The sequence below is a fragment of the Vicugna pacos genome, chromosome X (assembly GCF_048564905.1).
Source record: "Vicugna pacos chromosome X, VicPac4, whole genome shotgun sequence".
In the NCBI taxonomy this organism is placed as follows: Eukaryota; Metazoa; Chordata; class Mammalia; order Artiodactyla; family Camelidae; genus Vicugna; species Vicugna pacos.
In genome coordinates, this window is record NC_133023.1 from 63,519,945 (window position 1) to 63,534,790 (window position 14,846).

Here is a 14,846-nt window from a genome sequence, read left to right on the forward strand (position 1 = left end):
CATTATTTACAATAGCCAAAACATGGAAACAACCTAAATGTCCATCAACATATGACTGGATAAAAAAGTTTATTTAATCTTCTAGTGGCCATCTGAATAATTTGTTTGTTTCTCCTTTCCCTTTCTTTAAGGTGCATCACTACAATCTCTGATTTATTACCACACTGTCTTCTTCTCTCACCTTCTTGTTTCCTATTATGAGAACTCTGGTGATTACCTTCAGTGCCTTCCTAGATAATCCAGAATAATTTCCTGATCTCAAGTTTCTTAATCACATATGCAGAGTTCTTTTTCCCATATAAGGCAACATTCACAGGTTCTAGGAATTTAAATACAAATATTTTGAAGAGCCATTTATCAGCTTTCTGCAGTGATCAAAATTTATTAGTTGAATGAATAAATTAATGAATACCACATAATTAAATTTTTTGTATTCTTTTTTTTTCTTTCTTTGGTTTATTTTATTTTATTTTATTTTATTTTATTTTATTTTACTGAGTTATAGTCAGTTTACAATATGTCAATTTCCAGGACAGAGCACAATTTTTCAGTTATGCATGAACATACATATATTCATTGTCTCATTGTTTTTCACCATGAGCTACCACAAGATCTTGTATATAATACCCTGTGCTATACAGTGTAATCTTGTTTACCTATTGTATATCTATCTGTCAGGATCTACAAATTTCGAACTCCCAATGTGTCCCTTCCTACCCCCCTACCCCCTGGCATCCACGTTTGTATTCTATGTCTATGAGTCTGTTTCTGTTTTGTATTTGTGTTCTTTTATCTTTTCTTTTCTTTTCTTTTCTTTTTTAAGATTCCACATATGAGAAATCTCATATGGTATTTTTCTTTCTCTTTCTGGCTTACTTCACTTAGAATGGCATTCTCCATGGACATCCATGTTGCTGCAAATGGCGTTATGTTGTCATTTTTATGGCTGAATAGTATTTCATTGTATAAATAAATGACATATTCTTTATCCAGTCATCTGTTGATGGACATTTAGGCTCTTTCCATGTCTTGGCTATTGTAAATAGTGCTGCTATGAACATTGGGGTGCAGGTGTCATCCTGAAGTAGGGTTCCTTCTGGATATATGCCCAGGAGCGGGATTCCTGGGTCATATGGGAAATCTCTTCCTATTTTTTTGAGGAATCTCCATATTGTTTTCCACAGTGGCTGCACCAAACTGCATTACTACCAGCAGTGTAGGAGGGTTCCCTTTTCTCTACACCCTCACCAGCATTTGTCATTTGTGGACTTTTGAATGATGACCATTCTGACTGGTGTGAGGTGATACCTCATTGTAGTTTTGATTTGAATTTCTCTGATAATTAGTGATAATGAGCATTTTTTCATGTGCCTATTGATCATTTGTATGTCTTCCTTGGAGAATTGCTTGTTTAGGTCTTTTGCTCATTTTTGGATTGGGTTGTTTATTATTTTCTTATTAAGTCATATGAGCTGCTTATATATTCTGGAGATCAAGCCTTTGTCAGTTTCATCTTTTGCAGAAAACCACATAATTTCTTATTTAAATTTGAAGGACTGACTCATTCAATTATCAGGGAAAACATTTTCAAGTAGAGTAATAAATGAAATGAAAGTGGAGCTAAAACAATTGGACAAGAAGGAATTCATGTTTGTAAAGAGAAGATTTGAAGTAAGGGATACATAAAATAAGAAGGAATAAAGAATTTGAGAGTAAGATTTCACTTCAGTAAAAATCAGGCAAATAAAATTATGTTAAATCATACAGTATTTTTGAAAGTACATTTTAAGCAGCAAAATACTATAAAAACATAAGCATATTAGTTAATATTTTTGTCACTATTGTCATGAATATACCATTTCTCTCGAAAGACTTCATTATAATGTTCAAAGAAGAAAATTGCATTTTCTTCTATTTACCTTTCTTTACATTTACATTATTGGAAAAAGGAAGAGTGGTTCAATTTATAATCCTTGGATAACAAAAGCCCAAAATGGTATTATATTCCGTTATAGTTATGAACTTTTCTGTCCTAATTAAGAAACATTTACTTCACTATCATTAAGATAACCTCCTATGTTACTTCCTGGAAACTTTATTGTTTTACTTTTCAGCTTTTGGTTTATAATACATGTAGGATTGATTTGGATGTGTAATGTGAGATAATGTCAAGAATTACACTTCCCTTGAAGATACGCAATTGACTAGTACCATTATTGAAATGCATAACAACTTTGGGATAATTCATATGACCATATGATAGATCTATATAGATAGGTCTCTTTTTTTGGTACTTCTTAGTTTATTCTGTTGGTTATTTATCTTTGTGCCAATACACTGTCTTAATTGCCATCACTTTGTAGTAAGTTGATATATTGATATTTGGTTTTATATATATATATATATATATATATATATATATATATATATATATATATGTGTGTGTTTGTGTGTGTGTGTGTGTATGTGTGTGTGTATATATATCCTTCACATTTATTATTATATTTTCAAAATTTTAATATATATATATCCTCAACATTTATTATTCTTCTTTCAAATTGTTTAATATATTCTTGACTCTTTGATTTCTATATAAAATTTAGAATTAACTAGTCAGTTAACACAAAAAGACAACAAATTATATTAGTATTGCATTGAATCAATGTACCAATTTGGAAAGAATTGATAAATTTATAATATTGAATCTTCCAAACACTGAACATGGTGTATACCTTTATAAATAAGTGGGATTTATTTAATTTATCTTAATATTGATTTGTACCCTTCAGTGTAGGATATAGAGGTATTTTGTATATATTTTTAGATTTATTTCTATTTATTTGGTATTTATGTTGTATACATATTATTATTTAAAATATTTTATAATTGTTTTGTTGTATATAGAAATATAATTGAGTCTCATATTTAGTGTTTGTATTTAACAATTTTTGCTAAATTATTTTATTAATTCTAATTTGTGTCTATAATATTATGGATTTTCTATGTAAACATGCTGCCTGTAAATACTAATAGTTTTATTTCTTTTTTTTTCTATTCTTAGACTTTTTTTCTTCTTGCCTTATTGTACTAGATAAGACCTCCAGTACAATGTTACATTAAAGTTGTACTAGCAGATATCTCTTTCTTGTTCCTGAGTCCAGGGGAATATTTCTAATTCTTCACCATTGTGTATAACATTTGTTTTAATTTTCTGTAGATCCCCTTTAAGCTTCTAAAAATTTTGCCTTGTTTCCTTGTTTGCTAGAAAATTTACCATGAATAGTTTATATGTTATCTGCATACTGATATGTTCATATAACTTTTTCTTCTTTATTATAATGTTAATGTGAATTTAGAAATGTTAAACTAACTTGAAATAAACCCCATTTGATAGTGGTACAATATCCTTTCTATGTATTGAATTAAATGTTTAAGGATTTGGACATTTATGTTTATGAGAGATACAGGTCTGTAATTTTATTTTCTAATAATAACCTTGTCACAATTTGGTATCTAGGTTATGCTTTTCTCATAGAACAAATAGATAAGTGGTTCCTCTTTTTCTATTCTTTGGAAGAGTTTTTGAATAATTGTTACTATCTCTTCCTTAGGTGTTTGAGAGAATTGATCAATAAAGACATCCACACCTGGAATTCTCTATTTCAGTAAGTTTTTAATTATCAAGACAATATTTTTAGTGTACACACAATAATTCATATTTTCTATTACCCCTTATTTTAGATTTCTTTTGTGTTCTTTTTCAAGGAATTTGTCTATTCCATCTAAATTTTCAAATACATTGGCATAAAGTTTTTGCTTTCTATCAATTTTTTCTGTTCGTATCTTTATTATTCTTTTTTCTTTTACATATCTTGGCTTCAATTTGCTGTTCTACTTCTAGCTCTTTGAGATGGATACTTGTCATTGATTTTTTCAGTTTTTCTTCTTTTGTAATATATGAATTTAGAGTTATCAAACTTTAAATAGATTTTTACATCCCACAAATATTTAAATATTACATTTTTATGTTATTCAAAATAGTGCTCAAAATATGTTCATTTCCACTGTATTTTATTACTTAACCCATAGGTTGTATTCTTAATTTTCGAAGGTTAAAGTATTTTTTAGTTTTCTTTTTTGTGGTTGGTTTCTAGAGTTATTCAGCTGCAGTCAGCAAACATATGCCATATGATACTCTGATACTTGCTAAGACTTGCTTATCACCCAGTCCATGGTCACTTTTGTTAAATGTTCCGTGTGAACGTGAATGTGTATTGTGCAGTTCTTTGATGTAGTGTCTTTATACTGTGTCAAATTTTGTTAATCTTGATATTCAACTTTTCTGTATCTCTACTGATATATTTTTGTGTTGGTCTATTTGTTACTAAAATAAGTATGGTAAACTCTCCAACTACAATTATGAGTTTGCATTTATGACTTTACCTTTTATAAATTTGGCTTTATGTATTTTACAGCTATGTCAGTGGGTATATAAAATTTATATTTATTACATGTTTGTATTGGGTTAAATATTTTAGCATTATAAAATGTCCCTATTTATTTTTATTTATCTTAAAGTTAATTTTGTTTGACATTAGTTTAGCTCCATGAGCTTATTATCCATTAGCATACACACAGTCCCCCCTTTCCATTTAAAAAAAATAACCATTACATGTGTTTTTATTTTAAGTGTATCTCCTATAAGCCACTGTGACATTTTTATGTTTTAAATGATGTATTGAGTCCATATGCTTTTTTTGTGGTGAGAGCATTTAACATGAGATCTACTCTATAACAAACCTTTAAGTGTACCAAACAGTATTGTTAACTATCAGCACTATGTTATAGAGAAGATCTCTATACCTTGTTCATCTTAGTCCATTTGCTTTTAATGTTATTACGTTATATTTTGGTTTAAATCTAACATTTCATTTATTATATGTACCATATTTTTGTTCTTTATTTCTCCTTTATTGTTTTCCTTTGTATTAATAAAGCATTTTTATTACACATCATTCTCTATTATCTTATATATACATCTTTTATTATTATTTTGTGATTATCTGAAAAATTAGAACATAATCCTTTGATTTATTGGTACTTATCACAAATTAGTATTTTTACCACCCAGACAATCCTGACATCTTATAACACTTTAACTCCACTCATTCCACTCATCTTTATGCACTATTACTACTATAAATTTTATATTTTATTAAATTTTTTTATTTGAAACTTAACAGATTACTATTATTATTATTACTATTATTTATAAATACTTTATGTTCTATACCCAAAATTTTTCTGTTTTATGCTCTTTTCTTAACTTTAAGTGTTTAATCTTGGGTCATTTCCTTCTACCTGAAGAATTCTTGCTTGTATTTACTTTAGGACTTTCTGCTGGCAATACAATTCTCACAGGTTTTGTTTATGTAAAAATGTCTTTATCTTATGTTCATTTTTGAAGAGTACTTTTTGCTATATTTAAAATCCTAAATTGGCAGAGGTTTTTTTTTTCTTTTAGAACTTTAAGTGTATCATTCCTTTTTATTTTGGCTTCCATCACTAATTTTCCCCTTTATAACAAGATAGAGGTTCAGATCACCTATGTAACAAATGAATATATAATCATTCATAACACTAAAAACATTCTTTGAAATAAGGAAAACTACTCAGAGATTTAACTATATTTGAAACTTCCAATATTTTGAGACTGAGGCCACATCTGCAAAAAGCAGACATGTTGTGACATTTGGCTGAATCTTCCCATTTCTCACTGTTCTTTGATTGTCTTTTCTAGTATTCTCCAAAGTGATGTGCATGTGCAAGAAAATCTATTGGAATGTGGGAATAGGATATTAGAACATCAATTTATATATTTATTTCAACATTCAAATTTTTCTATCTTAATGTATGATTTATAAGGTATATTGTTACAGTAGAATATGAATTATAAACACATCACACATATTGAGTTGTGCTCAAAAGAAAATTTGGAAAGCATTACTTTAGACTATAGGAAGAAAATCAAAATCAACACAGGTGCAAAGTATTTTTCCTAGAATTTAAAACAGCTACACAGCTAGCAGGTCTGACTTCAAACTATTAAATTTCCAGGAGCCCAGACCATATAATCTTATAGCTACTCCACAGAATGAATGCGGTTTCAACACAGACTAATAGACTATTGCTCAGTTGCCTTTTGGAAAGCAAAAAGCACAAGCTTGGATTATTTCATAAATTTATGAAGTTTCCTTTTTTAAGACTATTGAGAGCTGAGGTCCTTAACCAGAACTGAGTATCCAAATAACCTGAGAGAGTTTTTAAATACAGACTTGATGAAACCACACCCAGAGATTCTACTTCATGGATCTGGGAGCAGTTCTCAGGCATGATTATATTTTAAAAATTTCCAGGTTAATTCTGATGTTTACCTACAGTTGAGAATTACTGCACTAGAAATTTTTATTACTTAGTGTGCCCAAAATATTTCCTAAGTAAGTCAATCATTATTTAATGATGAGTATGGGCCAGGATTTTGCTGGTATTAAAGTTGTACATAGGAGATGAAAATAGATTTGACTCAAATATAAATACACTTGACCATTTTGGCCTATTTTGTTTGTTTCATTGTTTGGTTGGTTTTACAAACTTGATGGTTTAGATCAGTCAAAAAATAAAGTTCTACTGTCTATGAATATATAAGTGTAATCTCAGAATTAGCAATGGTCATTATCTACTGTTTCTGCTAACAACAATAAGGAAGCTCTATTTTATTTATTATTTATTTATTTATTTACATTTTTTATTGAATTATAGTCATTTTACAATTTTGTGTCCATTTCAAGTGTACAGCACAATTTTTCAATTATACATAAACATACATATATTAATTGTCACATTTTTTTGCTGTGAGCTACCACAAAATCTTGTATATATTTCCCTGTGCTACACAGTATAATCTTGTTTATCTATTCTGCATATACTTGTCAGTATCTACAAGTTTTGAAATCCCAGTCTGTCCCTTCCCACCCCCTACCCCCTTGGCAACCACAAGTTTGTATTCTATGTCTGTGAGTCTGTTTCTGTTTTGTATTTATGGTCTTTTTTTTTTAAGATTTCACATATGAGTGATGTCATATGGTATTTTTCTTTCTCTTTCTAGCTTACTTCACTTAGAATGGCATTCTCCAGGGACATTCATATTGCTGCAAGTGGCATTATGTTGTCATTTTTTATGGTTGAACAGTATTCCACTGTATAAATATACCACCTGTTCTTTATCCAGTCATTTGTCAGTGGACATTTAGGCTATTTCCATGTCTTAATTATTGTAAACAATGCTGCCATGAGCATTGGGGTACAGGTGACTTTTTGAAGTAGGATTCCTTCTGGATATATACCCAGGAGTGGTATTCCTGGGTCATGTGGTAAGTCTATTCCTAGTCTTTTGAGGAATCTCCATACTGTTTTCCACAGTGGCTGCACCAAACTGCATTCCCACCAGCAGTGTAGGAGGGTTCCCTTTTCTCCGCAGCCTCTCCAGAATTTGTTATTTGTTAACTTTTGAATGTCTCTCCACATAATAAAAGCTATATATGACAAACCTACAGTCTGCATAGTACTCAATGTTGAAAAACTCAAAAGCTTCCCACTAAAATCTGGGACAAGGCTGCCCACTATCACCACTCCTATTCAACATAGTCTTGGAAGTCCTATCAACAGAAACCAGGCAAGAGAGAGAAATAAAGGGTATCCAAAATGGAAAAGAAGAGATAAAAGTGTCACTGTGTGCAGATGACATGATACTATATATATAAGACCCTAAAAATTTCACACAAAACTACTAGAACTAATCGAAGAATTCAGCAAGGTAGCAGGTTACAAGATTAACATACAAAAATCAGTTGCATTTCTATACACTAACAATGAAAGTAAAGAAACAATACCCTTTAAAATAGCACACAAATGAAGCTCTATTTTAAAATAAATTGTGCCTTGTGTATCCTATGTAGACATTATAATTATTACCAATTTAAACGACTACTTTCCAAATGAAAATATCATGGACCAGTTTCCCCTTTGTATATGAACTGTTCAAAATACAGACCAACATTAGTAGTTTGATTTAATTTAAGTTTTAAGAACATTAACATTGTATGATTTTTCTTCAGAATTTATCTAGGGAATTTAGAAAATAAATTCTACTTGTTTAGACATTTTCACTGGAAGATTACAATGGGGACTGGTTCAATTTACTGTTTCATATAATTAAGTAAGATATTTTACATATTTTAGAATTTGCAAAATAGTGTTTTTATTTCATCTTTGGTCCATAGCTTATTTTTGTTCAAGTTTGTGAAGAAAATACAGTCTGTTCATCTATAACTTAGTATAGGGGAAGCCAACTGTGATGCAAATTATAGATAGACATTATTAACTAAAGGATTCCAGAGAATGCATTAAGATTTCTCAAATCATTACTATTGAAGGCATCTTAATAATAATAGTTATTATCACCACAGTACAAATTCAATTAAAGTATTTTCCTTTCTTTTTTTTAACAGGCAAGATGTAAACATCAGAATGTATGATAATTCCATACCAAGTAAGAATTTAGTCTTTTGAGTTCAAATTTATTTAGATTATATTTTAAAATAATTTCAAGGAAAATGACTAGCATTTTCCATCTAATATAATAAAGCTAATTTTTTGTTAAAATTTAAGAGAGGCATGTATGTTGATTGTGTGTTTAAAACATTTCTTGCCTTGAGGTGGATTTGTACTTGCTATTTTAAAGGAAAATATTTGGTTTGTTCTTCCTCATTGTAGAAGCTAACCTTAACTGCATGAGGTTTCCTTGTGTTTAAAATCTACAATTACAAAAATCAAAATACAGAAGGAAAATATATTCAAATAGATAAAAGTGGACAGTTCACAACTTTAGGAAAGTTCTTAATATGCTAAGCTGAAATCCGCTTGCAATGCTACAACTTTACCCCAGTTCTAGTTATTCTCTCAGAAAACACATATAAGAACTCTCTAACATTGTGATTAGGAGCATGGACTCTGAAGCCAAACTATCTGTTTGAATCTTAACTCTTCTACTTACATTATGATTTGGGGCAAGTAATTTAACCTCTCTTGGTGATTTATTTTTCTATATCTATAAAATTATAAATTATATTACCTGATTCAAAGGGTTGTAATGATCAATGAGTCAACATACATAATGTGCTGAAAACACAGTGTGACATATAGTAAGCACTATATAAGTGTTAGCAGTTGCACCTTTTCTATTATTACTCTTACTGCTACTCTTTTATATAAAAGCTCTTTAAATATTTGAATATAATGATCACATCTCTCATTAATCTCCTCATTTCCAGGAGAACAATCCAAGTTATCACACCAATTCCTCTTTTGATAGCTTTTGATCCTCCTGATCACTCTAATCTGAGTGCCATCAAATGTGTATGTGCCCTTTCTTTAAATATGGTTCTGAAAACTGAATGTAGCATTTAGGTCTGTAGCCCTAATTGCTGTGGCTTGGGATGTTGTTGAGGTCAGAAAAAAGGCTAAAATAAGCACTTAGATTTAATCAATAGAGACTTTTACAGACTATGCTTGGGATTGTGCTAGCTAAGATGGGACTATAGAAGAAGACAAGGGAGATTGCTAAGATGGTGGAGTAGAAGGACACATAGCTAACCCTTTCCCAGGTATACACACACAAAAAAACTATATCTGCATTGAAAAAAATTTGCATGGAATATATACTGAACTTTGGCATAACGTCTCTGGCTTCAGAAATATAAGAAGTATTATTACAAACATGGGGAGAAGAAAAAGTAAAAGTTAATCAGTGAGGAACCTGTCCCCTAGGGAGGGAGCAGCAAAGGAAGAAAAGTGCCTTCACTCTGGGAAGCCCCTCTCCATCTGAGAGTTCAAAAGGGACAGAAAAAGAACTTCAGAGGCTTGGAGGAGAAAGTAGCAGTTGCTTGGCAGACAGAACTGAGAGAAACAAACATATAGGGTCCCTGTGATCTCTAACCAAGATGCAAGGTGGAGGGGGTGGGCTAAGATTGGCTACAGGAACTCAGGTTTCTATGGACAAGTCCAGGGAGAGGACTGGGGCTTACTGCATAGAGGCAATCTTAGGCAGCTGGAGTGTTGTGCAGACTGAGGCTGGGAGAGAGCACAGATCAGCCTGGGTCTCTCCACAGAATGTACCACTGCTGGTGCACATGGAGGGATGGGTGCAATGCAGACCGACCATAGCAGACATCTTCACTAGCCCAGAGGGCATTGTTAGGCACCATTATTGGTGAGCATTCTTATGAGAAAGGAGGTGGGGTTCAGACATAGCCACCTTCTCGGCTTGCTCTGGAGAGGCACAATTGCTGATGTGCAGCTTCTGGGCATAGGCGAGGCTGAAACCTGAATCCATACCCATGGTGGGCCCCATGAATTCAGAGGCAAGACAGATTTGATTCAAGTCCCAGGCAACAATGGCAGATTTGCCTTCTGGTGCCTTTGTGGACCCATGCCTCTGAGACAAACAAGTGGAGTTCTGGCACACGGCAAGGGTGGGTTTGCATACCTTATACAGATGCGGGACTGGAGTCTGGGCTGACCTTATTGTGTACAGTGGATCCAGATGTGTGACTGAATGTACACTATGGCAGGTCCTAGTGCTCACCATCAGCAGATCTGCACTGTGTGCTCTGTGGATGCAGAACCTAAGGGATGCCAGAGTGGGTTGCTGACCTTCCCATGGCTGAGACTGGGACAAGAGCAGTGTCAACAAACTGTACTTTGTACACCTACATAACAAGTGACATATAACACCACAGAGGGCATTTCCCACTGCATATGTCCTGCAAACTCAGCTGCTTGTCTTCCAGCAGAAGTGCCCCAATGCTGCCTACCACACATAGCAGCTCAGAAACAGATCTGGAAACTTCTATTCCAACAGCAGTGGAGCAAATCTGGCCCATCAGGACTGTGACATTCACAGGGCAAAGAGGAAGCCCCACTTAACAACCAGGGCAGGCTCTGGTCACCAACCATGCCTACAATCAAAGGGATAGCAGCCAGCACACACAGAGGAAAGATGTGGCCATGATCCATACTAAAAAGAAACCTCTTGACAAAAAATATTACATATGCACAGTCTGCACAGGGATGCTTCCACTATTAAAAAACAAACAAAAAACCCAGCCTTTCAAGACCAGAGTAGATAAATGTTACTCCCAAATTCATGGAGTCAGGGAAATATAACTGAAGTGAAGAAGCAGAGGAATCACTCCCACTTAAAAGAACAAGAGATATTCCCTGTAAGAATGAACAATGAAACAGACTTTGACAGTTTACTACAACCTGATTTCAAAAAGGAGGTGATAGGAGCACTGAAGGAAATAAGAGAAACTATCAATAGAAACACAGAATAGTATAAAATTGAAATAGAAACTATAAAGAGCAGCAAATTAAAATGAGAAAACACAATCGCTGAGATCAAAGCCAAGCTAAAAGCAGTCAAAAGCAGACTAAATGAAGCAGAATAAATAAATGATTTAGAAGATGGGATAATAGAAGTTACCCAATCAGAACAACAGGCAATAAGTAGATAAAAACCAATGAAAGCAATATAAGAGATGTATGAGATAATGTACAGTGTGCCAACCTATGCATAATAGGGGTCCCAGAAGGAGAAGAGAGAAAAAAGGAGAACAAAAAGATATTTGAAGAAATCATGACTGAAAACTTTCTAAAACTAAAGAAGGAAACAGATATCCAATAACAGGAAGCACAGAAGGATCCAAGCAGGATGAACCCAAACAGACTTATACCAAGACATATTATAATTAAGATAGCCAAAGTTAAAGGAAAGAGTCTAAAGGCAGCAAGAGAAAAACAGAGTTAGTTACAAGGAAATTCCCAAAAGAATTTCAGTTGATTTCTCTATACAAACACTGCTGGCCAGAAGAGAGTAGCAAGATATATGCAAAGTCCTGAATGAGAAAAAGCTGCAACCTAGGATACTCTACCCAGAAAGACTATACTTTAGAGTAGAGGAAGAGATAAAGAATTTCACAGACAAGCAAAACCTAAAATAATTCATCAATACTGAACCTATACTAAAAGAAATCTTGAAAGATCTTCTCTAAATAGAAAAGTAGCAGGAAGCTATAGAAACAAGAGAACCATAATTGGAAACGTGATAATTACAATGATCTGCAAGAGAATAAACCTGAAAAAATGACATTAAATCCTAAAAGGTGGTAGAAGGAAACAAGAAAATGTAGATTTTCTTTGCATTATTCTTAGGATGTATTTGAGCTCAGAAGACAATCAGATATAAAGCAAACAGACATAGTAAACAGATATATTAATGAATTAACTTACATGAAAAACAGGGTAACCACATACCAAAGGCATACAATAGAGTCACAAAAACCAAAAGAAACAAGGCTAATACAAAAGAAAATTATCATACCCCAGAAAGAAAAAAAAATGGAAAAGAAAAGAAGAAATACCAAATCAACCGGAAAACAAAAAACATGGGAAAAAAAACATATCCTTTAATAATTAATGAAACTTTCAATAGAATAAATGCTCCAATTAAAAGACATAGAGTGGGAGGGCGACCAAGATGGCAGAGTAGAAGTATGCTCATAGCTCACCCTCTCCCATGAATACACCAAGAGTGACAATCACAGACCCATCCATCCACTCAGAACACCTGCTGAACTTTGACAGAATATCATCTTCTTCAAAAGACAAAATTCACAACAAATCAGGTAGGAGAAAAGTAAAAATGATAGAAGAAAGAGGAAATTAATGCAGACCTGTTCCCACAGGGAGGGAGCAGCAAAGGAAGAATAGTGCTTGTATGCTGTCTGCCCCCATCTTCAATGGAGAGGTCAGTGGGAGGGAGGGGGAACCTCTGAGGCTTGGATCTGTACAGAATAGCCCTTGTCTGACAGAACTAAGTTAAACAGGCACAAAGGGTCCCTTTGACCCCCAACCCTAGACACGAACCAGCAATGGTGGGATGGGACAGGCTGCCTAAGCTGGCTGGAAGACTGGGATCAACTGTACAGCAGCAACCTCAGGGGACTGCAGTGTGGCATGCACTGTGGCTGGGAGGGTATAAAGAACAGAACAGCCTGGGTCCTCCATAAAAATACAAAAAAAAAAAAGCCACAGAGCTGGTGTGCCCTGGGGGGAAGGACACCATAGTCTCTGTCTCTGCAGACCCACGACATCATTACTGGCACATTCTCTGGAGTAGAGAGGCAGAGCTCAGCCACAGCCACAATATTCTCAGGTGGGAGGCTCCCAGGTGGAGGTGGGATCAAAACCTGAATCCCTGAGGGGCTCTTAAACTTCATAGGTAGGACTGAGATTTGTTTACAGCCCCAGACAAAGGGGATCAGTCTGCCCAGGTGCCTCTGTGAACTCACACCTCTAAGACAAATGAACAAAAAGTGGATTTCTGGCACACAGCAGGAGCAAGCACTGGTGCGGCTGTTTCCTGTGAGCCTGCCTACCGAGCTTGGACATGATGCTGCATGGAGAGAGGCACTGAATGGGGGAGCAACCTGCCCACCTACTGTGCATGGAGGAGCTGGGATGCAGCACTGGGAGGGGGTATGACCAGCTCTCCTACCACTTTTGGAACACGATGCTGGGAGCAGCACAGACTGATGGGGGCAGGGGAGTGTGTGACCCAAGGGCATCTGGAATGAGCAAGTGGAGTTTGCACAGCAGGGCAAGGGAAGGAGCAATGGCGACCACAGAACAAAAAGGAGGCCCCACTCAATAATCAGAGAAGGCTCTGGCCACCCATCACAACACCAGCAACACCTCCAACCAAAGTGATAACAGCTAAAAGGCACAGAAGGAAAACTTGGCAAACACCCATAATTAAAAGGACCTCACAACAAAATTATTAGGAGCACACAGCCTACATAGGAACACATCCTCCTTTTTTCATTTTTCATTTTTCATTTTTATTTTTTAATTTTTAATTCTTTTTATTTTTTAATCCCTTTTAAAATTTTCTATTCTTTTTAATTTTTCAAATTTAAAAAAAAATTATCTCAATTTCATTTGTTTCTCTTTGTTTTGTTCTTCTGCTATTGATTATACTGTTTTCAAATATTTTTTCTTTTTTTGCATTTTTCAAATTTGTCTCAATTTGATTTTTGTTTCTCTGTTTTGTTCTTCTATCACTGATTATAAAGTTTTCAAATCTTTTTTCTTTTAAAATGTTTTCTTTCTATATACTTATATTTATACATCCACTTTAAATAAATAAATAAACCCCTTCATGACCAGAGTAGATAACTGGTACTCCATAATCCATAGAGCCAGAGAAATATAAATAAAATGGAGGAGAAGGACCACTCCCAATTAAAACAATAATAAAAATCCCCTAAAAGAACTATCAATGAAATAGGCCTTGAAAGTCTACTAGATCATGATTTCAAAAAAAGCAGTGATTAATGTACTGAAGTAACTTAAGAGATTGTGAATAGAGACAGATAATCTGTCAAAAAGGAAACTGAAACTATAAAGAGGAGCCAATTAAAAATGGAAAACTCATTTGCTGAGATAAGAGCTGAGCAACAAGCTGTAAAAAGCAGGTTACATAATGCAAAGGAATGAATAAGTGACTTACAAGTTATGATATCAGAGGTCACTCAATCAGAACAACAGAGATAAAAACAAATATTAATCAATGAAAACAATATAAGGGACCCATGGTATAATATATAGAATGCCAATCTACATGTAATAGGGGTCCCAGAAGAAGAAGAAAGAGCAAAAGGAATTCA

General features: G+C 33.8%; 1 protein-coding gene across 3 annotated transcripts in view; it reads left to right on the forward strand.

The window, feature by feature from the left end:
- CYLC1 (cylicin 1) overlaps positions 1 to 14,846 on the forward strand; it is a 47,460-nt gene that overhangs the window by 7,234 nt on the left and 25,380 nt on the right. For all 3 annotated transcript variants that reach the window (XM_072955843.1, XM_072955845.1, XM_072955844.1), the window contains exons 2-3: positions 3,612 to 3,665; positions 8,568 to 8,608. In XM_072955843.1, coding sequence (XP_072811944.1) covers positions 3,612 to 3,665; positions 8,568 to 8,608 — 95 coding nt within the window. The remainder of the gene's footprint in view (positions 1 to 3,611; positions 3,666 to 8,567; positions 8,609 to 14,846) is intronic.